Source organism: Chinchilla lanigera, unplaced genomic scaffold (genome assembly GCF_000276665.1).
Source record: "Chinchilla lanigera isolate Chin_1 unplaced genomic scaffold, ChiLan1.0 scaffold00009, whole genome shotgun sequence".
NCBI classification, from domain to species: Eukaryota; Metazoa; Chordata; class Mammalia; order Rodentia; family Chinchillidae; genus Chinchilla; species Chinchilla lanigera.
The window spans coordinates 26,829,817-26,855,169 of NW_004955410.1; the positions used below are offsets into that span (position 1 = coordinate 26,829,817).

Here is a 25,353-nt window from a genome sequence, read left to right on the forward strand (position 1 = left end):
ATGATCTTGGCCAGCTCCTTCCAAGACTGGGGACACAGACTGGAGATTTACAGAGACCAGAGGTCTCCAGCTATTGTCCTAAATCTGGGGTCAACTGGATTCTGGGAAAAGCAGATCTCCACATGACTAAACTCAATGCAAGGAGAGAGAACCATTTCATGGGAATGGAACAGCCCCTCAGACCGTGAAGATTCCAGAGCTGGGAAACCAGAACTGGGAGAATAAGGGGCTGGGAATTTAGCTCAGCGGCAAAGCACCTGCCTGGCAAGCGCAAGGTCGTGAGTTCGGTTCCCGGTACCAGAGAAAAACCAAAAAAGACAAAAAAAAAAGACAGAACTGGGAGAATGACCAATGGATCCAAGCCCAGCAGCTGATCCCTGAAAGCTGGCTGCATGTCCCTGTGGGCAGGTCGGTCTGATCCCCTTCCTCAGAGTGTGCCTTCTACAGCTGCTCAAGCTGGAATTCTTTCCTATTTTTCTTATACTCCTTTGTTAAGGGCCAATCTGATCTTTGTCAGCTTTTGAAGTGAAAACTCCTTATTATTTTCTCTTATTTTCTAATTAAAGTTTTCTATAAATCTGTGCTTTAATTTCTGTCATTACTAAAAGCAAAGGGCCCTCGCTAGGCAGTAACAGTGAGATAGACAACATATAAATAAGCACCTGGCCTGTCAGCAGAACAGGTGTTGGAAAGGTAAAGCAGGGTGCGAAGATGGGGCCCAGGGAGCAGGAGTGCTATTCCCAACAGGTGGAGGGGCAGGGCTTACAAGGATGGAAATCTTGGAGGCTAAGGGATCTAAGGAAGCCAGCCACGCAGTTATCTCAGAGGAGTGCATTTCAGACAGAGGACACAGCCTACGCCAAGGACTGGAAACCCTCAGTATGAATTAGAGGAAATGAAGAGGCCGGTGTGGCCGCAGCTGAGCCGGGGAAGGTATGGTGGCTGGGCTGGGCTGGGCGTGGAAGGGCTCTGTGGCTCTGGACCCTGGATCTTATTCTATGTGACTTGAGAAGTCGTGGAGGGGTACAGGGAAGATGTGGCTTCTGTTTAAACCACTCTGCTTTCAGGGCAAGGAATTGGCTGTGGAAAGAAGAGACCAGCTAATGAGTTCAGGGCAACAGTCTCTGTCACTGATTTTGGTGGCTTAAAAATTAGGCAGGAATAGATCCAAATCAAAATAATGCACGTTCTCAGGCGACAAGGGGTGACCAGTTGATTGTAGGAAAGAGGCTTGGTGATTGCAAGATAGCGATCCACACTGATGCAAGCGAGACATGCCATAGAAACACTTTTTAGAACTGAGATGATATATCCAAAAACCTGGCAAGTCAGTGACTCGTGGACACCTGTGGAGTAGTGAAGAAGTGAGAGAGTACTGACTTGGGCCAGCCAGTCAGTAGCAGGGAGGAGGCAGAGAAATAGCTGCTTTGGAAAGGAAAGGAAAGCTTCTAAAGGAGACCCTGGGTTTGCTGATAGCTAGGATGTGGACTGTAAGACAAAGGGTTATGAAGGATGAAGCCAAGCAGACTGGCTGATGTGGGGGAGATGCAGTGGGCAAAGTTCAAAGTTTATCACTTATAAATACGTGGCTTCTTGTGAAACAAAAACAAGAATGCATTACGTGATGACTTAACCCAGAAACTTAACCTAGAAACCACAAAGCAACGGCTTCTTTACCTTATATTCGAGTTACTGCTAGTTTTGTTTGGACAGCGTGAATTTCTTCCTTATGGTGTCTTTAAAGGTAATGCAACTTTGATCTGCAGTAAATAACTATCTGCTGGAGAAAAAGAACTTTTCAGAGAGTGATGTAAGTGTTCAAGGAGAGAGCTGATAAGAGTGACATTTAGAAATATGTGCAAGAATGTATGTTCAGAGTTTTCCAAACGAGCAGCAGAAAAGCAGGTCATGCTGAGCCCATGGAGCAAAGGAAAAAAGACTGCACTTGACTTTCTTACATTTCAGTAACTTTTATAATGTTTACTAAGCACATTCAGTGTCTCTGTCAACCATATACAGCAGGATGGGTAAATGGTTAAGATTACTTGAACAAACTTCTGACAACTGAAGTCCCATGTACGGTGCATAGGAAAGCTGCTGTTACGTAGTTGCTTATTTGCATCTGCTTTCAACCCACACCTTTTCAAAGGTACAAAGAAAGCTGCAGAGCTAACTGAATGGAGTTCTGGCCCATGCATCCCTCCACAAAGCTCAAAATTAGCGCATTAGCTCCGCCAGTCAGCAGAAGGCAGCGAGGAGCAAGCACGGGGAGGGTACTGAGTGCCTGACAGCTAGGGAAGGAAGGAAGGCCGCTCTCTCCATACTGTCCCTTTCCTCGGCCTACTTAGAAAGCCCAGGCTGTGTCATTTCTTGGCACACAGGACACCCTGGAGAAGGTGGGGCACCACAGGTTAGAACAAAGGACAGCAATGTTTATGCTTTCTTCGGTGAACGCCTCTCATTCACCAAGGCCACATCCACCCCAAATGGGAGTTGAGAACAAGTCCTATGGCAGTGTTGAAGATGAAAGGTTCAAGTGACAGCGACAGGCAAAGCGCCTTCATCTGAAGAGTACACAAACAGGCGATTTTTATATCCATGCCCCGCAACTCTTGGTAGCCCTGAGCACAATAACTAAATCTGCACAAGACACCCCAAAGAGTGTGAGGGAGAAAGAACACTACAGGGGAGGTGGGCCCAGCACCAGTTCGGCACGGGATGCTAATCCCGGAGGCCTGGCTTTCTTTGCTTGTAGGCCTGGGTTTTCTCACATGCCCACCACACAGGACGATTTTAAAGATCAAATAAGATCATGTGCTCATCTGAAAGCATAAAGTAGTCTACAAACCTAGTACTTAATTGTGACTAGGAAAATCTGAACAAGGAATATTTTCTCAGGCTTCTGACCATGAGTAGCTATGATATTGTGTCTCTAGGTTTTTGGGATGAGAAAAAACATAGAGAAGCAAGCTTCTGTGTAGTTGAACTCTCGGAAGCTGCAACTACTTCATGTCCTGGGACACTTACCACCTCCAACACCCACAACCTTAAACTAGAGGGATACAGTCCTGGTACTGCAGGAGAGAGCTGTTACTCTAAAGACTCCGTCATTTGGAAAAAACAGCATGTTTGCCACATTGTATCTCAGAGATGAGATTTTTTTTTTCTTTTTTTTTCCCCTTGGTCTTTTTGAGATAGGTTTGGCTATGCAGTTCAGGCTGGCCTTGAGCTCACTTTGTATCCCAGGCTGGTCTCGAACTCACAATGATCTTCCTGCCTCAGCCTCCCAAATGCTGGGATTATAGGCATGTGCCACCATGCCCAGCCGGGATAAGATTTTAAACTACATCTTCCTTAGGATAGAATTTCGTGAAAAATATTAATTTAGGGCCTCCTCCATTTATTACATTAGTCCTTCAGAAGCCTGTACCCTTAGCTCCCTCCCTCCTGGCCTTCTTTCTTTTTTTTCTTTTATTTGCAGTACTCGGGATTGAACCCAGAGCCTTTGCATTGAGCTACACCTCCAGCCCCTGTTTTATTTTTTATTTTGAGACAGGGTCTTGTTAAATTGTTGAGTTGCCCAAGTTGAGCTTGAACTTGTGATCTTCCTGCCTCAGCCTCCCAGAGTTCTGGGAATTCAGGCATGTGCCACCACCATGCCCAGCACTACTCTTTCTTTATGCCTCTGCATCCTATCCTGATTGCTATAGTTTGGGCCTTTTTTTTTTCTCACAAGAGTATAATACCATGGTAACCAAATTACATTTTCTTTCCGTTTTAGGTTCAGTATTTAAATAGCCCAGTTGAATTTGAATCAGACAGATTAACTCATTCCCTTAAGTACTGATTTAACCCCTCACCAACCTAGTACAAGCCAGTATTCAGTTTCTTATTTTAGCTCGTTAACTGGGAAGCTACTGACAATTTGCTTTGAGGTGATTGTAGATTCATCTTTCTTGGCGTTCAGACAGCATGGCTCATTGTTTATAGCTGTCTCTTGGTCACACCACCCTTCTCTTCTGAGCCTCACGAGGCAAGTCCAGTGTGAAAGAGGGCAGCAGGACAACTGGAAGGGAAAGAATATACTGCAATTCATCCTCCCTCTTTTTCCTCTAAGAACTGGAAGGAGAGGAATGTAGCTAATCAGTGACCTTTACTGGCCCTCGGGTGACACTTTGGGATACAGTGAAGGAGAACATGCTCAGCTGCTGCTAAATAAGATGAGGAAGGGTTATTTTTCACTTTCTGAACGTGTGCACTCTGACTGCAATCACTGCTCATCGCAGATACTTTCCGCGTTCCCAATATTCCACCATTGCACACCATGCTGACGCACACTGGCAGTGCCGGAAAACACACACACAACATGTATGGTTCACGCGTCTAACTGTGTCTCAGGTGTCATTTAATCATCACAAAGGCATGTGAAGCACATATAATGATCATCACCCCCATGTTACAGAGGAAGCTATAGCTCGGAGAAGCTAAGTGACTTGCCCCAGGGTATGCAGTTAAGAGATACAGCTGAGACTGAACGCAGGTTGCTTAACTCTTGAAAATTATCCTGTGCCCGTTCTTACGTAGAAAGGGTCTCGGGTCCCATTTGCATGAAGTATGTGTGTCCATCCATGCAACGACGATGGGGATCCTTGCCCGGTTCCCCAGCCTCCCCCACACTGCAGCATCTTAGCGCCTAGAACAGTGACGCCCACGTGTTGCATTCAAGACAGAACTTGTTGACTGAATGAATGAATACACAAATGAATGACTAAATACACAAAAATGAGAACGATGCGTTCCAGTGGTGCTGCCCATTCTGAGGAGCAGTCAGGCTCCGGGATGACAGTGCCCATAGTCAGGGGGTTTCCAATCTCTGAGTGACAAACGGGACAAGCACTCCATGCTTGGAAAACTCTTTTTGCTTATGAGTTTACAGAGAAAGGACACTGTTAGCGCATGCAGCCCAGTGAGTGCTCAGAATTATTTGCCGTTTTATGGCCATGGGTAGTGGCTGGGTTTCAGTGGAAGGGAAATGGATCCCTGGCTTTATGTTTCAAAGCACTGTAATGATCTCAGTTGCTCTAAAGCCAATGAAAGAGAGAAAGTATTTTAGAAGCACACTTAAAGGCAGGCATAAGTACCCCCGCCCCAGAGTGGTACACATCCACCTGTTCCGCAAAAAACTGGAAGCCCTTGTCCTCTCGAACACACTCGTAGGTTTCTCCAAGGACTGGATTAAACGGCTTGCTCCCAGCTCTGTAGTAGCTGGACGCATATGCGGATATGGCAAAGGCTGCCACATACACCTGAGGAGGGAAAGATAAGAACTTGATTACTTCTGGGTCAACAAGAAATCTATTTTTCACAAAGAAATGAAATAAAATCCCAACTCCTCTCTCTATGGTTTATTATAGGGAGCCAAAGATGTGTCTTTCGTTTAAAGACAACTGAATCAATGTTGGTTTAAAGTTGTAGGCTTATGTAATGTTCATTTTGGCCTAGAAACAAAACCAAACGTTTAAAAACTGTCCACTTATTCTGATGCCTAAAGCACGGGAGATGTGCTTAAGATGATGACATTTATAAAATGGGCTGCCCTGCTGAGTCAGTACGAGCCTGACACGAACTGGGAATCCTGATATCATGGTTTCAGGGAAGAGTGGGGAAAGAGTATAAAAAGAAGCCAAACTTCCCCCTGCAAAGTCGGGAATAAGTGTCGTAAGTTTGGTTATTCACAATTTTAATACTGTTGAACCTAAAAACACATTTTGACCACAGAAAAATCTGTGAGCATCATTTCCTAATTCTGGGGAACAACTACAGGATACAGTGGCATTGAAGTTATGCTTTCCTGGAAGAAAAATGAAACATAAAAAAAATAAAAATAAAAGGGGGATCTATATGTGAACACGAGATACACAAAATCCTGGGATCCCTAGATTTTTATCAGTTCCCCCTTCAGCCATCAAAGAAACACATCACCTTGTCTTGTCTTTTTTTGGGGGGTGGGATGGGCAGAAACATTAAACCTAAGTAGTAATAGCAAAATTTCCTTTCTTGGGGCTGGGGATTTAGCTCAGCGGCAAAGCGCCTGCCTGGCAAGCGCAAGGTCGTAAGTTCGGTTCCCGGTACCGGAGAAAAACCAAAAAAAAAAAAAAAAAAAATTTCCTTTCTAATGTTGAGTGGTAGTGATCTCAACACTTCTTCCCAGCACATTTCTTCAAGATTCTTACACAGAAGAAAGGCCAAGTGCCTTTCATAAATGTTCATTAGCCACACCACTTTCCTTTAGACTCTTGCAAAATGTTTGGGTGTTCTCTATAACGGGTCCCCTTTGCCACCTTACACTACAGATAGCTCCAGAGATCCTGGGTCATTTATAAAAATCAATTCATGGATGGGGTATAGCTCAGTGGGAGAGTGCTTATTTAGCATGTGCAAGGTCCTGGGCTCTATCCCCAGCACCAGGGGAAGAAAAAAAAAAGAAAAAAAAAAATTTCTTTTTTTTGGATGGATATATATATATATATATATCCATCACTGTGCTCATGTGAGGCCCATCTGTGACTGCTTGTGTTCTTGAAACCCAGGTTTCTATTATTTTCTCTGCTTCCTCGTATGTGTGACATCGGAAATAGTAAGGTTACATTGTACAGAGTACCGAACCACTATGAGTCACCAAGAACCGAGGGCCATCCAATGCTATGGGAAGTGACTGTGGGGCGGGCAAAATGAAGCACCTCCGTGTAGGCTGGCAGCACGACCGAGAATCTCTGCAGGGGAGCCTGGTGACCCTCAGAATAGAACGGAAGCCTGGGACGAGGCCCTGTGCAGTGGCTGTGCCAGGGAGGTGAAGTTTTCCTCAAACTTCTGCTCAATGTCAAATAGATGGATCAATCAGCGGAACATCCTAAGGGTCTCTAAATTCCCATAAGAACTGACCATCTTTGAGAATATTCTCATCATCAAAGCCAACCGTTTTCTTTAAAGAAAAAAAAAAAGCTACCCACAAATGTTGACTTTTAACACTTGCCTTAAAAGCTGTTTGCCTCTATTTTTACAGCAGAAATTCTCTGGAGGAAAGTAACAAAGATTTGAAACACAAACAGACACAGCTTTTTTCTTCCTCTGTCCTGTCCTTATTACATTAGCGTCAAGGAAAAAAGGAAAGTCTATTTGATGGGGGAGGCCCAGAGCAGAAGGAAGAAGGATGTATGTCTTCTTTTGGCCAGTGACTTAGATTTCCCTTTAATCTTCAAACTACTCAAGTAATGAAGTTTTCATGGGGGTTAAACCTGCCGAGTACACTGAATTTAGAAAAGATGGAATCATCTATTAGTGGGAAGGTGGTGGGGCGCTAGGTCTGTGATGGGGAAGGGGAATGTGTCCCAATTCCAACTTAGCCATAGAAAAGGTGGGGAGGGTCCGCATTTGGGGGACATGGAAGCCCCAGCGACCAACCCAGACAAGGCCCTTATTAGTCACACATGGGACACCAAAAGAATAATTTTCAGAATAAAATTTTTCAATAGTTTCAAGGAAGAGGTTTAAAAAAAAAAACTTACTCTATAAAGTACGAGTGAGAAAAAAGGGAATCTTTGCGATGTAAAAACCTCTTCTATGAACAGAATTTTCTGAAAACCTAGGAAGCGATGGAACAATTTCAGAAATAAACAGAGACATTCTCAAGGGACATTTACTCTGGATGAGAAAAATAGCTCAAGAAATTGAGTTCTGTCCACTTGGGGTAGTAAAAATAAATATGCTAAGAACACTAAAGCTATGTTTTCCAGCCAAGCCTGTCAGAACCATCAGACAGAAGGTTCTGGAGAGGGAAGCACAGAACCAGAGAGCACAAACACCTCTGGCACCAGGGAAGATCCTGAGCGGTAGCTGCACAGCCAGGCAGAGGGGAGCCAGGTGGCTCGGGGAGGAACCTCTCCAAGGAGCAGCCACGGTTCAAAGCAGACAGCAAGATGGGAGCTCTACCCGTCTTGGCTCTGAGAGGCCCAGAAGAATGGCCCAGGGTAGGGGACAAGCTGGACAACAAGGCCACAGGTAGGCTGAGTCCTCACCATCCTTTCCAGCGGGCTAGGGATCCGTGCCGCCTTGTCCAGCAGCTCGCTGTATTCCAGCTCCTCACAGAGCCTCTGCAAGGTGTTCAGGGGCTCGTTCAGCTCCACAGGCATGGCCACCTTGGACAGGTCCTTCCCGATGTTGTTGCGCAGGATGTTCCACAGGCTGATGTTGCTGGTGTTGGGACCCGGAGCGGGCAGGCACGTCCTTCTCTGGGACCTCACTCCCTCACCATGTTCGAGGACAGGCCCTGAGAGGCAAAGACTTGGCTGTCTCTATCAATTTTTTCATTTTATGCTATTACGGAAGTAACAACTCTTTGTATTAAACCCTACTTGGCAAGTCCTGATTTTACCACGAAACTCATTTACCTAGAGTGTGACTGAAAGCCAGAAAATAAGGAAAAGAATTTTGGGCAATTCAATACCAAAAATTAGGGTTTAGCAAGAAGCCTATGCATAGCCATGGTTTCAATCTCTAGCACCACAAAATAAATACAAATCACAAAACTGCACACATTAAAATGCATGAAATGTATTCACAGAAAGGCTCTTAAGTTCCTTTTCTTTAATTTTAAAGAGAGGGGCTAGGGATTTTTAGCTCAGTGGCACAGCGCCTGCCCAGCAAGTGCAAGGTCATGAGTTCGATTCCTGATACCGAAAAAAAAAAAATTCAAAAGAGAAAAAGGGCTGGGGATTTAGCTCAGTGGCACAGCACCTGCCTGGCAAGCGCAAGGTCGTGAGTTTGGTTCCCGGTACCGGAGAAAAAAACCAAAAAAAAAAAAAAAAAAGAAAAAAATTTCAAAACAAGATAAAAGGAGAATAACAATGGTTAACACACTGCATATTGTTATCTTTAAATTAGGTTACTCAGTACAAGATATCCGCATTTAATTGTTCAAACAACATTAGCACAAACTTTTTTTCAATGAACTAAGAGAAATTAGTAGTATAACTATCTTATGCTACTAATATATATATTTTTTCTTTTCTTTTCTTTTTTTTTTTGCTTTGCCCTGCCTTTTTTTTTCTCACTGGATAAAATAAGTGTTTTAATTAACAGCTTCCTCTCCCTACTTTTTGTTTTTATTTTTATTTTTTTATTAGTGCCTTTCTTTTCTTCATTCCCAGTTTCTCTTTCCCTTATGTTCTTAAAAGAAAAAAAACCTGGAAATCGAGTTTCTATGCCTGTAACAGATGTCACTTACAAAAACTAACTTTTTTTTAACAAATCACTTCAAATTCTAATAAAAACAATTGTGTTTATCACAGAACAATAATACAGGACATAATAGTCACTCATTATTTTGCCACCTCAAAATAGCATTTATATTTTAGAATATCTTCACTTAGCGTTTTCTTCGTCCACATAGTTTCACAACGTACATATAGTTCCATGTTTGGCTTTTTTACCTAACAGGAATGTTTTTCCACATTATTTAAAATTCTTCCAAAACATCACTGCAAATGATTGTAAAAATATTCCATTTATAGATATGCTATATTTTAGTGAATTGTTAGACCACTGTTAGACTATTAGATTTGTTTCAATGTTTCATTATGAAGCAAACAAAACAAAATCAACAAAAGCATCAGTAGTGAATGTTCACGTACTTAGATATTGTTGTGAACCTCAGATTATATTCTTGGCATATACAACAGTGGAATTACTATCTCAGAGATTATGAATGCTTTTAGACTTTTGACTCATGTGATCAGAATGCTCTTCAAAAGATTGTACCAATATTTTTGTTTACTGGAAATAGATCTGAATATTCATTTTTTGAGGCCTTCCAGGCTTCGCACTATTTGTTTTTAAGTTTTATCAAACTGTTAGGTAGCGATGTTATTCCCTTGTTTTAACTTACATTTAAGAAGTTTCTGGTATGGTTTGGAACGTTTTTATGAGCATTTCTTCTTGGTTGACTTGTTTGCCTTCTATGTACATATTAAGTCATGATCTTTTATTTTTATATTTGCCTTACAATTTAATTTTCATTTGGTCCATGGAAGGTTTTGGGGAATGAAATTTTTATATGTTAGATAAAAATCTATCAATCCCTTTAACTTATGCCCTGAAATTCCTTTCCCATCCTAACTGCTCATATGTTCAAATGACATCTTTTGCATTGAACCAGTGTATTTTTTGGTGTATCTTTATTTATTAAACATAAATATATAGCACTTACTCATTACAAAACCAGTTGCTCTGGATAAAGAAACTGCTTTTGTGAACAGAAAAATATGAAATTTGAATTAATATTTAAATTATTTCAATTGCTTATGAGAAAAATCTGACTTAAGGAAGCAGCTGCAAGTGGTAGGAGTTTTTGAAAGCAGCTTTCTAGGGAGTTTCATAGTATTTTCTTTGATCATACAAATTTAAATTTTGGAATAATGTTATTTCCCATTATTCTAATACTACTAGTATGGATTACACGTATTTTGCTTTTTATTCTGTGATGGTCAGTCTAAGCATTTTACATGTACTAGTCTCATTTATTTATTTATTTTTATAATATCTATTGTACATTTTGGGCTTTATCTGTGTATCTTCCCAGAAGAATTAAAAACACCACACCACAGCGATATCTGTGCATCCATGTTTATAACAGCACAATTTGTCATAGCTAAATCTTGGGAACAACCCAAATGCCCATCCACTGAGGAATGGATAAAAAAGATGTGGTATTTTTATACAATGGAGTATTACTCAGCTATTAAAAGAAAGATAAACTCATTATTTTTTATAACTATCTTTAGAGGTATACAGAGTATTATTGTCTCCATTTTACAGATGAAACAAATGAAGAACAATAGCAACTTGTCCTAGCACACGCGAACAGTGAGTGGCACACCTGGAGTTCCCTAAATCCATGTCCTTAGCCATCTGTCCTCCCCATAGCATCCAGCACAGGGACAGATCCTCACATGTGCCGGTGATTTTTTGGGAAACTAATATTCTAAATACCGCATGCTTACTATAAGCAAGGCAAAATTCTAGTGCAACAAAAGATCAAGACCTTGATTCTATCCTATTTCCTTCTGTAGGTAAAACTTACAGGACATAAAGATTATTTCCACATCTATCTCTTCAAAATACTAAGAAGTCAAATTTTCCTCAGCCATTGTCTTCGGAGAACTAGGGAACAGTCATTTCTCAGGTTCAAATACAGACTAAGAAGAAAACTTGATCCTGCCCAGTGTTTGTTTTAGCTAAAGCAATACAGGTGAGCATCTGAACCCCTCATTCATCCTTTGCTCCCTTTTGCTCCCTTTCTGAGGCCTGCAGGAGATGCAGGCCTTCAGCTTTTTTCTTTTTCCTCATCTATAGGTGGGGGCACTGCATTAGTGTGTGTGCTGTTTGCCAAGGGAGTAAGTGGTGCTTCTTCATCTCTCTTTTTAATCTGCTTCCTTATTTTCCTAGAAAAACAAGGAGCACATGAACATACTCCTGTATTATTAGCTTTCTACTTTAGACTCATTGGTCCTTTGACTTTTCCACCAAGGGGTTCATCTCTGCAGAAACATGTCAAGCAGAATACAGAGCACAACAAGCATCTACTGCTAGCAGGTGCAATGCCGAAAAGATGTTTACTCAGATGATGGGAAATTTATCTACTTGCCTTTATGTATATTGTGGTCCCCAAAGAAGCAGCGTGTTAGTGTTTCAACAAAAATTCATCATCATAGTTCACAATTACTCACTGAGCCAAGAAACACCAAAGTACTAATGAACATACCTGATATAGTCCCTGTCCTCCATGTTGATGTGAAAATAGGTGGTGCTTTGAGTAGGACAAACTACAGACCCCAGGGCACACTGAGCATTAAGACTGGGAACATTTGATGCTATGAGGACCCATGGAGAGAACTATCCCATTGGGCAGATTCTTCTAAGGGCCTCTTCATAAACAGGCGTCAGCCTGCTGACTGAAGCTCTAAATCAGAACTCTTTGAGACTAGCCCGACAATCCAGGTACTCCTCAGTTCAAACTAACATTGTAAAATACCTTTCTTAGTCATTGTTTTCCCTTTTGGGGAAATAAAGTAATAAAGAGACATCTTAGGATACCTTGAGGGGAGGGGAGGTAGAAGTGTATTATTTTGAATAATCTGAAGCTAAATTACCACTTAGAACCAACTTTTATTATATGTGCTCTGTCAAATTCTTAAGTTTTAAAAACCCTTAGATGCCTAAAGATAAGGAGCCATTTTCTAATTCTCTTTGTAGAGAGAATATATATATATATATATATCATACCCTCACTGTGTAAAATAAAAAGCTTTACATGCAGACAAACTGATTTAAATGTATCTATCTTTCACATATGGGTGATGTTTCCTCACCTAGATTATAAAATCCTGGAGTATGGAGAAGGACATTTTATTGTTCACCTTTCAATATATTACCTATTTGGAACTTTGAGCCTGACCAAGCCATACAATTGTTTGATTCGGGAGGAAGTCTCTCAAAAGTATTAGTGTAAAAGGAAATGGTAGCAGGACCATAGTCCCTGTGGAAAGCTGCTCGGGACAACACTAGATGCTTTGATGAGATATTCCAGGAAGGAATGATAACATGATGGCTAACTAAGTCAAGTCTCATTCCTGTGATAATTAAATTGCACTGTCCTTGCTAATCCTGTTAATTATTCCTCCCATTTGCCTTGTTGCTGCTTTTGTTTGTATCTCAATAAAAGGCTAAAGCAGCTTGTCACTGAAGCTTCAGTCAGAGAGGCTGCTGCCCCTTGATCCTATAACTTTCTCTCTCGTCATCCACTGCAGCTCATTTTCGGGGACCCGTCACCCCAACCAGAAACTGACTTTACACTTTACAATTTTTCCATGTAGTACCTGCTATATATACTTACTAGGATTCTATAAAGAAGAAAGCTTTCAGAGATCAAATACTGTAAATCTTACCCAAGGTCTGTCTTTCATTATCTAAATCATTACTAAGGTTGTCTAAGGAAAGGTTATCACTTATGTCACTGACGTATGAATCATCATCAGAAATCTATGAGAAAGAAGAAATAATACACATTAGAGTAAGAGTAAACAATAGCCAGATTCTCATAAATCCCTTATTCCAAATGATCAAATGTGTTGAACTCCACGTTATGAAGCAACAGAAAGAATTTTGGGTGCTATTTTTCATAGAGGCCCACATATTAATTTGTCTAGGCAGTGCTCATAGCAAAACAACTGCTATTAAATTCTCACATATTCTTGGTTAGCACTAATAGTGAAATAAATAAACTCAAGATTTCTCTTACTATAAAAATTCTTATTAATTCACATTGCACTTTCAGAATTTGTTACTATTTGAGTAGAGGAGTTACAATTTATCTTTGAGCTGTTTATGAAAAAAAGAATTTGCTATGGAAATTAATACATCAACAATGTTACTATTTCTGTATTTAAGGAGCGCATTTATTAATGCACATATACCCACAGTAATGCTAACTATGGTATTTGCCTATTCCAGAAAGATGATTTTTATGTATGAATTTAAGGCAATACTATATTCTGTAAATTAATACTGTTAATCACATTAAATAATTATGTTAATCACATTATAATAACATAAAATTATATCATAAAGTTAACATAATTAAAAATACACAGAATGTTAATTGTTTTTCCTATAGTAGAAATACAGCATTACTAAATAAAAGTCAGAATTATCAATCTGTAATGAAAATGTAACAAAATGACAGAAATGAGGAGGTGTCTAACATTCTCTACATGTATAACTTTTTTCTTGTAGCCTATCAAACCATTTTGTGCTTTTTGGGTGTGACCCGAAAGAGAACAATCAGAATTCCATGGTGGAAAAAGGCCTGTGAGTTTTGTGTTTCTACGTATAAGTCTTTACTGAACACGTTTATCAACAAAGACACAAAAGTAATTGTCAAAGCATCTAATGGAAAACCATGCTCAAACCTCATTTTCTGAAGAGCTTGGAGACAACAGAACTTCCTGTGCATCAAAAAACTCCGAAAGGGAGTCAGTGATGGAGAGCCTGCTTTCATTGGAAAGCTGATGGACCAGAGCTCGGTTTTCATCTCTGGAGTTTTCCTATGTGAAGAACAAAACCAAAAATGCATATATTCAGAAACAGTCTCAAGAGATGCAAACAAACAAACAACAACAGCAGGAAAAAACAAGGGTTTTAGTTGTTTAATACACAAGGTGTCAGTCCCGTGCAAACAAAGCAGAGGTCAGTGCCAAAGCAGAGAATAAGCCTCACACAAAACAAAATGAAAAGCGAAGTTCCCCCCCAAACAGACACTGCATTTATAGGCACTGCTCAGACAAGTGCTGTGAATCTTAAGCCAAAAACAGCTATCCAGGTCAGTCTTTGATCCAACTGAAGGGGAAAATTCCAACGTTCTGTGAATTATATCTGCTTATTCTCTACTACGGCATGATGCATCTTTTCAACCTGAAATTTCCTCAGAATTGTACTGAATGCCCATCCTTACATGGCTGATTCCAGGCAGCACAGCTTTCTTCTGCCCCATGAACTCTCAAAGGCCAATGTGCTACTTTTGAGGTGTCCCCTGAGACAGTGTTTTTGTTCAGCAGTGCCCCTGGTAGCAGCTCATGCATTATTCATGGATGAGTGAGATTAATTCTCTTTGTCTGTCTCTTCCCACCAACAATGGCTGTTCAAGAGAAGGAAACCCCCAATCTGCAGTGTAATTCTCTACACAAACAACAAATCATCACTATTTTCTCATCTCACATGGCTTTCCACTCTTAACTCCTCTGGTTCTGGACTTGTGCTATAAATAGAAGGACAGTGTTCACTCAGGTAGTTTGCTTTCTATTCTACTTGCAAGTTAAAGTTCAACTCAACTCAGTACATTAGGCAACTGATTTGTATACAGTCCTCAGCTGGCCATGGAGAAATATGATAAAAGATAAGAAGGTTTTGATCTGAGTGAGTGGTAGGGGGGGCACACCCCCAAAACACATTAGACCAAGACTGTGAAGAGATAAAGGGCTATAGAAACTAAGCTTTTTGCTTTACTCTAACAAAGAGATCACTGTAGACTCTATAAATAACTATCACAGCCGTCATCTTAAAGCTAAGGTGAGATTGTGTTCGGTTTGGTGACATCTGACCTAGACCTTGAGGCAAAAGAACAGATTTAAGACAAGATGATTTGACTCTTTGGGCTCAGAGGGGAAAAAGCATTCATTCCCCTGAGCACGTGAACAGCTCACACTTTTCACTGCGTTGGTTAAGCAGCTGCTTCTATGTCATTACATGCCTGATGTGCAAGTCCCAAATAATGTGGGGAACAGACACTAAGGCAGACGATGCCCAGAGGTTTTATAAATTCAGGACACATTGCTCTGTCTCAAATACAAATTATGCCCAAGGAGGGGATGCTAGGATAGGAGGGCTTCAGCACATTTTCACAGTTAATAAAAGGGAAAAGTGTTCCTTTATGAATTGTTTACACTGGGGACACATGGAAATATCTACCCCTTTCTCTTGGAGTTTTCCTAAATAAGGTATTTGTTCAAGGTATTGGTTTAGAAATACCACTTATTTCAATATCCATGCATTTTTCTGAGAAGCCAGCTTCTTTTTTACTTTAACAAAGAGATCACTGTAGGCTCTATAAATAACCATCACAGCTGTCATCTTAAAGGAACAGTATCTATCTACCAAAAGCCGGGCACAAAGCTCCTGAGTTTGAAGACACAGTAACAACTAGCTGAGCTCCTTTACCCTCTCAGAGATAACGGAATCTTCCTGGGTCTCCAGTGTGCTCTGCCATGTGAGATGCTAATGACTTATTTATACGTGCTACTCATTAATTCATCATGATGTACTCTTGCTCTCTATCTTCCTCCTCCTAGACTGATGGGTCAGGAGGATTTCCTGTCTGATCAGCATTGGAAATAACACAGCCGAGAATCGCTTTTCTGAAATGCTTGGGATCAGATGTGTTTCAGGTTTCCGATTTTGGGGGACTTTGGAATATGTGAATGCACATAACGGGACTGAACTCTAAACATGAAATTCATTTATGTTTCACATATACTGTACCTCACAGCCTGAAGATAATCCTATAAAATATTTTTAGTGCACTTGAATTTAAACTGAGACCTATCACTGTAGGTCAGGTGTGGAATTTTCCACTTGTGGCATTGTGGTGGTGCTCAGTTTTCGATTCCAGAACATTTCAGGTTTTGTATTTTTGCCTAGGGATTCTCAACCCATTACCCTATCCCCTACCCTCTTCTGGTGTCCTTCCACTCTGGCAACTTCCTAAGAATTAGTACTGAACACTCGTCAGGACTGCAGCAGCCCTCAACCCTCAGCAGTTCCTGAGCAACTTAGGATGTTACATATTAAAATATTAACACAGTTCAATTCAACTTTTCCCCTCAGTGTTTGTAACTCAGATCATCAATTGTTTACACTTCAAAAAGTCAAACAGAATGAAGAAAGGGAATTAAATCTCATCGCAGTAAGAAAACTACTAAAGCCACTTGGACACATTTCTCTCCAATCTTTTTTTGTACATGTTTTCAATACATAATAATTACATTTATTGTGGGGAGTTGGTACATGTAGTTGTGCTTTGTTTTGAAATAACTGTAATTATACTATATATATATATATATATATATAAAATTTTATGAACTTTTCTCAAATACTGCACCCAGAGTATTTTTTCAATATTAACATGGCCTCTGAGAATAAAAGTACAGTATTTTCAAAATAAAAAATACATAAAAAATCTAAGTAAATATCACTTAGAGTCCCATCACCTAGATGTGGCTCTTACTAATTCCTTGGTACAATTTTTGTATTAAAATATTGCATATTGGCAGAGTATGGTGGTATGTGCCTGTAATCCCAGTACTCAGGAGGCTGAGGCAGGAGGATTGCTGTGAGTTCAAGGCCAGCCTGGGTTACATAGCAAGTTCAAGGTTAGCCTGAACTGAGACTCTGTCTCAAAAAAAAAACTGCATATGGTTTTGGAGGTTTTAGGGATTTTTTCCTTAAAAAACTGATCAAAGTATATACAACTTGAAGATTGTCTGCTACATTAACTTAATATATTGTGGACATCTTCCCAGGCCATTAAAATTTCTCTGAGACAATAAAGTTCAGTGATAGATATTTTATTATATGTATGTACCCTCAAGTAATAATTCCTTGTATTGGAAGTTAAGGGTGTTTCCAGGTTTGCAGATGGTATGTTTGTAAATACGTCTTTGTTCATATCTTGTTATTTGTTATGATCAATTTTCAGAAGTAGAATCATTAAAAATGTTTAAGGCAATATATATGTAATATATATATATATTATATATATATATGTATTACTTAATTACTTCAACAAGCAAACTATTTTGTTTACATCCTTATATTAAGGGCACTGAATACCATTATTTTTGTTTGTTTATTTGTTTGGTTGGTTTTTTGGTACTGGGAATCGAACTCAGGACTTTGCACTTGACAGGCAGGCACTATGCCAACTGAGCTATATCCCTGGACCCTAATACCATCATTGAAAAGAATGTTTTTTGCTAATCTAATTGTTTTCATTTTTATTAGTCTGAACAGTTAGTTCTTTCTTTTTAAGAAACAAGCCAGAGTATTAACGTGGAGAGAGGATGGGTAAGGGAGCATAGGACTTCCCTTTGCATTGCTTTGTACCTTCCTGTGATTTTGTAAGTACAATCAGATACCATATAATGATATCTCTGTCAAAGGGTCACATAAAATTCCTATCTCTTACTGATGTCGTAGTTGTAAAAAATGACACAGTAAAAGGTCTGACTCATGTTTGCGGTGATGCCGATATAAACAAACCCACGGCACTTTCCAGTCATATAAAAGTATAACCACGTATAATTATGTATAGTATATAATGCCTAATAATGGGAATATGCGATTATGCTACTGGATTATGTATGTCATTATTCTAGAGTGTAGACCTACTTATATACGAAACATGAGTAATCAGTGAAACAGTGACAGGCTGAGGGATTCAGAAGAAGCACTGCTCTCACAGGAGGTGACAGACCCGTTTATTTTTTTGCCCCTGAGGACCATCTAATGGGATGCGATGCAGGGACGGGAAATAGTGCTACTGATAATCCTGACTCTGTGCAGGCCTCATTTAATGTGTGCCCTTAATTTTTAGCAAGAAAGTACAAAAAATAAAAACAAAACCATAAGACATTGTAAAAATAGGTTATAGCACACAGCCCAGGTGTGTGTTCCACTTAGCGTAGGTATACAGCAGGTTATACCATCTAGGTTTGTATACACATGCTATATGTCACACAATGAGGTATTGCTGAGAAGATATCCTACTGGCTAAAGTGATGCATACCTGAACTGAAAAATAAGAAATGAAAAACAAAACTCCACGCTTAACTGCGTGTGTGTGTGTGTGTGTGTGTGTGTGTGTGTGAGTGAATTATATCCATTTTCCATTTACTAGGTGAGGTCTTACATTACTTATTATTTGTTTGTTGCTTAAGTTCTAAAAACATTGCCACTGATTTTGAATTATCTAAGCCTGTCATTTTCAATGACAATATTTTTCTTAGTCTTATTATTTGCTTCAGTTTTTGACACACACCATTTTTCCCCCCAAAATAATAGTCAGATTTAGTCAACATTTCTTTAGCAATTTTTTCTATTACTCTTCAATTTAGGAAATCCTCTCTGCTCTAGGAGCTTGATGAATATTCAATATTTTTCAGTCTGAACTTTCTTATTTAACTCAAACTGACTGATGACTCATTTTGGCAGGCAGTGGAAAGACTTACACTTCTCTCCAAATTGTTTTGAGCTGCACTGATCTAATTTATTGGAGAATCCATTTCTTTCCCATTGGCTTTTGATGTTGTTCTCATCTATGTATTTATTTTTTATATATAAAATGGTGTTTATCCCTGAGACAGTTACTCTGCCTTGTTTCCAAAGCATCCCCACCTTATTTTAACTAGTGGAGCTTCAGTGACTTCTTGTCTGGCTCAGCCTGTCTTTTCTCTTTATACAGCACTAAGCAGCTCGTGACAAAACACGCATTTTGGCCTCATTAGGTACGGATTTAAATCTCAGCTTTGTCTCTTGTAAGTTGCATGTCTGGGAGAAGTTAGTTATTTAACCACTCCGGGCTTTCCCTTCCTTTTTTCTAAAATGAAAGGGACTTTATTATATATTGTTTTTATTTTTTAAGTGAGTGTGCAGATTCAATGGACAGTCGGCCTGTGAAGCCATGCTTTGGCCCAGGCCGGAAAGGAAGACCATCTAAAATGAAAGGGACCGCCACTTAGTTCATAAAGTAAAGGTCAGGAACTTGTGAGATAACGTATTCCAATGTTAAGAACACAGCAAGCAGGTAGGCAATTAAAAGAATTAAGTTCCCTTCTTCGCGTTTAGACCCTTTTTAAGTTTTTGCCTTTTCAGTCTCTTAAATGGACTTTAGATGTACAAGGACGTTCAGACCAAAAGTCACCTGACCTTCCATGTGGAATCTAAAACAATATATAATAAAGAACTGATCATCTAAAAATATTAAATTTGTACATTTGGGAATATGAAACTGGGAGGGAGTGATAGGTTGTGGGAGAAATTTAGACCGGAAAACGTGGATTTTGGAATTCAAGTCTCCAAATCCAACATCAAAGATGGGTAATCTGTGCAGATAAAAGGAGGAACTAAAGGTAACAAAGTCAGCGTCAGGTCCTACAAACAGAGCCCCTGGGCTGACTCCACCATTCAGGGACTGCCATTTCCCAACAGAGTAGCACTTGAGGGGCCTGAGAGCTATCTGTGAAAAACAAACTGGACTTAAATGCTCAGTCTGGGTGGCCATTTCCACTGTTGTTCTTATTTCCTGAAGACAACAATGGCTTTTGCCTTGCTGGGAAAGTAAGCCTGAGTCATTCGGAGGAAAAAAGGATAAATCATGGGAACAGAAAAGTATCTGGAAAAGGAAATAAATGAGACATGATTAGAGATGCAAGAAGCTGTTTTGGAAGATGTGAGTCTGAGGTTGCTCCACAAGGACAATTTATGGCATTTCAACTTTCTGGTACATTAATTTTGAGATCAGTCTAAAAATATTCATTTTTTTAAATACTTAGGATTTTGGTTTTTAGCCCAAAACGTAAATGGGCCCAAGTATGCACACTGAGCACAAACTCACAGAGGCATAAGTGGAAGTTACCTAACTACTCCTCACATGCACAAATGTAATGTATAGGATATACCACGTATGCGGTAAATACCATCCGCAAAATACAAATGCAACCAGAGACTGCCATGGTATTTGGCAGCAGACAACCCTGACTGATGGCCAGTCGTGCCTGCAACTGGGCCCTGGTTTAAGTGAGTGTGCAGATTCAATGGACAGTCTGCCTGTGAAGCCATGCTTTGGCCCAGGCCGGAAAGGAAGACCATCATAAGGACTAGTACGGTGTTACAGTCTGCAGGTGACAGTTTGGATCTGGTGCTGTTTATTGACCAAGAGATTTCAATTGTAATGCAACACTTTTTTTCCCTCAAAGTGCAACACTGTGTTCTATAAAAAAGAAAGAATGGCACAGTTTTTATGGACTGAGAAAAGAAAGCCGGCAAGGAACTGGGTATGACAGGTCACAAAAATTTAGGCTTGCCAGGGAGATAGCTCAGCAGCAGAAGTGCATGCCTGACAAGCTCAACGTCCTGAGTTTGATTCCTGGTACAAAAAAAAAAAAAAAAGAATTGAAAAATTTATGTCTCTTCAGAAATGACAGGAAAAATTGCTGTCTCTCTATATCATCCCTACTCCAGTAACAGCTAGTAAAAGGAGTGATACGGAGGAGAATAAGGTAAAGAAATACAAAAGGAAGAAGCTGAGGAAAAAAGCAGCTTGAGGCTGTGCATAACAATACTCTCATGAAAAAATTTTAAATCCTGAGAGCCCAGCCCATGCAGCAGCTGCGGCAGCGCCCAGCTGTGCCCAGCGCCCAGGGGAGGCAGTGGAAAGGCAAACACCACTCAGTCAGGTAAAAGCAGGGAGACCATGCAACTGAGCCGAGGACATCATGGGAGGCAGTGGCAGTCACAGAGAGGTTACCCGATGAGAAACCTACCCACCTCTGCTAGATTGTCACCCAACTTGGCAACAGCAGGCGGGTCGAGGAGCAGAGACTCGGCATGGATTCTGCGTAAGCGTTCTTTAAGGTCTGTGTTTTGCGCTATGGCCTGGAACATGTTAAAAATAGTGGTGCTCCGTTAATAAGTGCATGTTTCAGGGAAGGACAGCAGGGGGCCCAGCAGAAGAGCTCTCTGAGAGCTGAGAAAGCTCTGGTGTTGGAGGCCCAAGGGGCACTTCTGGGGTTGCTCCAGAAGCTCTTCAGTTGGAGGCATATGTGAGACACACAGAGGTAACACACAGGGGACTCTGGAAATAATGCTGTATTGCTGATCACATCTCCAGAGATAGAAGGGGTGGTAAGGGTGACAGAAGGAAGTCACACACACCACCAGTGTTATTAAGGTTAGTGGCCCCATAGCATCTCCCTCTCCCAATCAAGGGTCTTTGGTTTCATTGTCCACCCCTCAGCCCCAGCAAGAATTCCAAGCTTTACTCATTCTTGAAACAATGCTGCTCTCACCTTGTGATCAAACCTAGTTAAATGTGATTTCATTATCACACCAGCTAAACTGGATCTCAGGAAGGTGCTGGGAAGCAGAACTTTGTGGAAGGTTAATTTTACTCTTTTCCAATATAGGTGTTGATTATATTTTAGGACTAAGACAATTTCTTTCTTTTTTCCATTTTTGTTTTGTTTTGTTTTGTTTTGTTTTAATAAGCCAATCTCACTTACCTGCATAAGGGCTTACAGACAGTGGCCTCGGGAATGGGTGGATGTGCGCTGTGAGCATATCTGAGACCAATCAGACCTCTCCTGAGTAGGCCCCACTCTTAACTAGGAAGAACCTGCTCAAAGCTAAAAGAAGATGTATCTTTCTTGCTGATATTCCTGTGCACTGCACAACCAACTATTCTCCAAACTGTCTGGCTTTGAAGGGAAACAAGCTCTCCTGATTACCCCTAAACACTCCCATAATCTGCTCCAGAGGTATTTTAATGTGGATGTATCCTGTCTGTCTTCCTGACTCTCTTCTAAGAAGCTTAGAGCATTTCCCATCCACCAGGGTCTGCAGGGACCACCTTCTGAGAGTCCAGAGGGATATGGTACTGCCTTGCCCTCCACTCCACCTTGTATCACCTTTTCAGTATCCATGGAAGGTACTGGGTTATTCAAAAATCCTTGAGGATCATTTAAGAAACACTGAACTCATACAGCCGCATACAGCATTCTCTTTGGAGCGCTCATCTCATCCTGGCCACTGTCTCACTGGTACAGTAGCTGGGATCTTAGCCTAGACTTCAAATTATGCTATTTTAGAAGATTCTTTTGTAAGCCTCATGGAAATAAGAAAGAAACACGCCAAGATGGCAACACACAGCCCCAGCATATCTACTCTGACAGCTGTGAGAGGAACCTAAAAATTTATTTTTAAAAAGACAAAGCTTGGACCAAATCAGGAACCTAAACTAAAATGGAAAGAGAAGATCCTTCTGTTTTAATTTTCTAAAATCATGGTCATGAGTGTAGTGGGTATAGTGGTTGACATATTGTGTCAATTTGAGAATTCTAGAAGCTTAACTAAGTAACTCAGCAGATTTATATCCTGGGGTATAGAGAACATACTCTTACCCCTAGGATGTTATTCATTGTGTCAACTTAAGTTTAGAAGTTTAAGCAACTCAGCAGGGAGCCAGGGTCCTTACTGGTAAACATCCTCATCCTGTGCAAGAGGAGGGCACCCAGATGGTATGAGTGCTACTCCAAACCTAAGGGGCAGGTAGGCTGCATATAATGCAAAGGAGAAGAGGCTTATTCTCCTCCCCTTTCTGCTCTTGTTGCTTTTGCTGTCTTCTGCCACCTTAAGCTGCTGCTCCTATGCCATGCCACCCTGCCTTGGAGCCAGATGATTACAGACTGAAACCTTCAAAAACTGTGAGGCAAATAAAACTCCCCTTTCTTAATTTTGGGAATCAGGTATTTTGTCTTAGCATCAGTAGAAAAGTAACTAAGACAATGAGTGAGAGTGAATTTCTTATAGCAAAGGTGAAGTTCACTTTGGCCCAAGATACATGGCCAGATGAGCCTCAGTGGCCACACAAGCAGGTGAATGAGATGAGGCCAGACTTGCGTGAGTGGCATGCGGGCAGGAAGAGGGAAAGAAACTTTGCAGAGCCCATCGGAGGTACCTCGCAAATGCACTAAAAGCTACCCTGACGGAAACAGTAAGAACTGAGTAAAACTCTTAAAAAAAAAACCACTTTGCTAACTAGCAACTCAATGGCTGGCTCTTCACTACAATCCAAAAGGATGTTTTTCTATCTCTGACATCTCTAAAGACTCTACATACGCAGAGAGCTGATGTTGTCACTTCTTCTTTTAAAAACAATATACCTCAAATTCTCAACTTAGTGAATATCATTTAAAAATTGTAAAGGATATATCGTTAATATTATACCAGAAGCATGGCTTCTCTCAGAAACACGATGAGCAAAAATGTAGACATTTTCATGCTCATACTGGCTTCTGGTAACAACATCCTAAAATTCATCTCCCTTACCTGACCTAAAATAGAAAACTCAGTACTTCTTCAGATGGTAGTTTCATATGTGCACATTTCACACACAGAAAAGCCAGGATTCCAAGCAAAGAGCAAAAGCAAAAACAAGCATGCTATTTCAAAAATTTCTAGCTTCTTGCTAGATAAAGAATGAATTTCCAGACAATTTCAGCCACTTAGATAGGGTTAGGACGTGAGACATCAATCACAGAGTGCGACTATTCTGAGGAATGAACTGAACAAAAGAAGAAAGTGAGTGACAGGATGGCTTATGGAAAAACATCCGCGGCCCTGACAGTGATTTTTGTGTTGTTGTGAAGGCGCAGTTATTACCTGACAGACGCTTCTGTAGGAAGCATCTCTTTGTGCCCCTGGGGGCAAAAAGCTAAATGTTTTGTGCTATTTAATAAAATAAAATAACTTTCATGTCTTTGAAAGGACGGTTAAGAAGGATCAGTGCTTTGCAGGAGAGAAGACAAGAGGGTAAATTGGAAATTTCTCTCTGCCACCTGTCATTTGCTGAGTCAATCTAAGCTTGTAGTATCCCACGTCCAAAAAGCTCTGCCAGCCTGTCAGATTCTGTAAGCACTAACAAACATGTCTGTAAGGCACACACAGACACACAGTAAAGAAACAGAAAAATTCAGATAAATTGGAGGAAACCAAACTTAAAGAATTTAACACTTAATAAACTATAGCTATGAAGACTTGGGGTAGGCTAGGTTTTCTTATTTAGAATAAGCAGATCTGATAAAAGGTTAAAATACAATTTGGATAGTTTCGTTTTCCCTTGAATTTTCAACGCCACCATGAAAATCATGGAAATGGAAAAGATAAGCAATGAACACATCTGCAATCACGTCTCCAACACACACACATAACTTACGGACGACAGAGCGTGCTTCAGACCAATGGCCTGAGCAGAAGGGGAGGAGGAGGCATCCTGTTCCATCAGCTGCTTCAGTCTCTCTCTCTCTGTCGATATGGTATTAAAAGCCGACCTTAAAGCGAAGTAAACTATAAAGATAGAATCATTGTAAGAGGGATCAAAAGAAGAGGCATAATTAAAAACAAAATACAGAAAAATGTATTTCTCATGAAAGAATTTAACAAAGCAAGAGCCCCACATATTTGGAGTTCAGCAAATATATATTCTACATTGACTTTTAAAAAACACATTTGTAATATACAACATCAAGAGTGAACCAGAATGTAAACTACAGGCTCTGGATGATAATGACAGGTCAGTGCTGGTTCCTCAACTGAATGTGTACCACTCTGGTGTGGGATGCTCATGGTGAGAGAGGCTGTGCCTAGAGGACAGGGTGTTTACTTCTCAGTTTTGCTGGGGCCCTAAAGGTGCTTTGAAAAGTCTCTTAAAATGTATATACGTACACACGCTCTTGCCAATTCTAAGGGAACTTCCCATTATAACGTTCCGTGATTCTATGTTTTATGGATTCTCAACAATCAGCATTTAGTTGTGTTAGGTTCCCAAGACAGCACGTAGGTAAGAACAAGTCTTACTTGGTTATCAGAGGGAAAGTGGTAATACCACAGAAAAGCTAGATAGCTCCTTAG

General features: G+C 40.4%; 1 protein-coding gene across 1 annotated transcript in view; it reads right to left on the minus strand.

The window, feature by feature from the left end:
• Nucleotides 1-25,353, minus strand: part of Osbpl3 (oxysterol binding protein-like 3) — a gene marked incomplete in the record, with an annotated part of 164,511 nt that overhangs the window by 25,342 nt on the left and 113,816 nt on the right. The window contains 6 exon segments of the mRNA XM_013510601.1: nt 5,169-5,306; nt 8,076-8,326; nt 13,002-13,095; nt 14,025-14,159; nt 21,214-21,321; nt 24,659-24,789. Coding sequence (XP_013366055.1) covers nt 5,169-5,306; nt 8,076-8,326; nt 13,002-13,095; nt 14,025-14,159; nt 21,214-21,321; nt 24,659-24,789 — 857 coding nt within the window.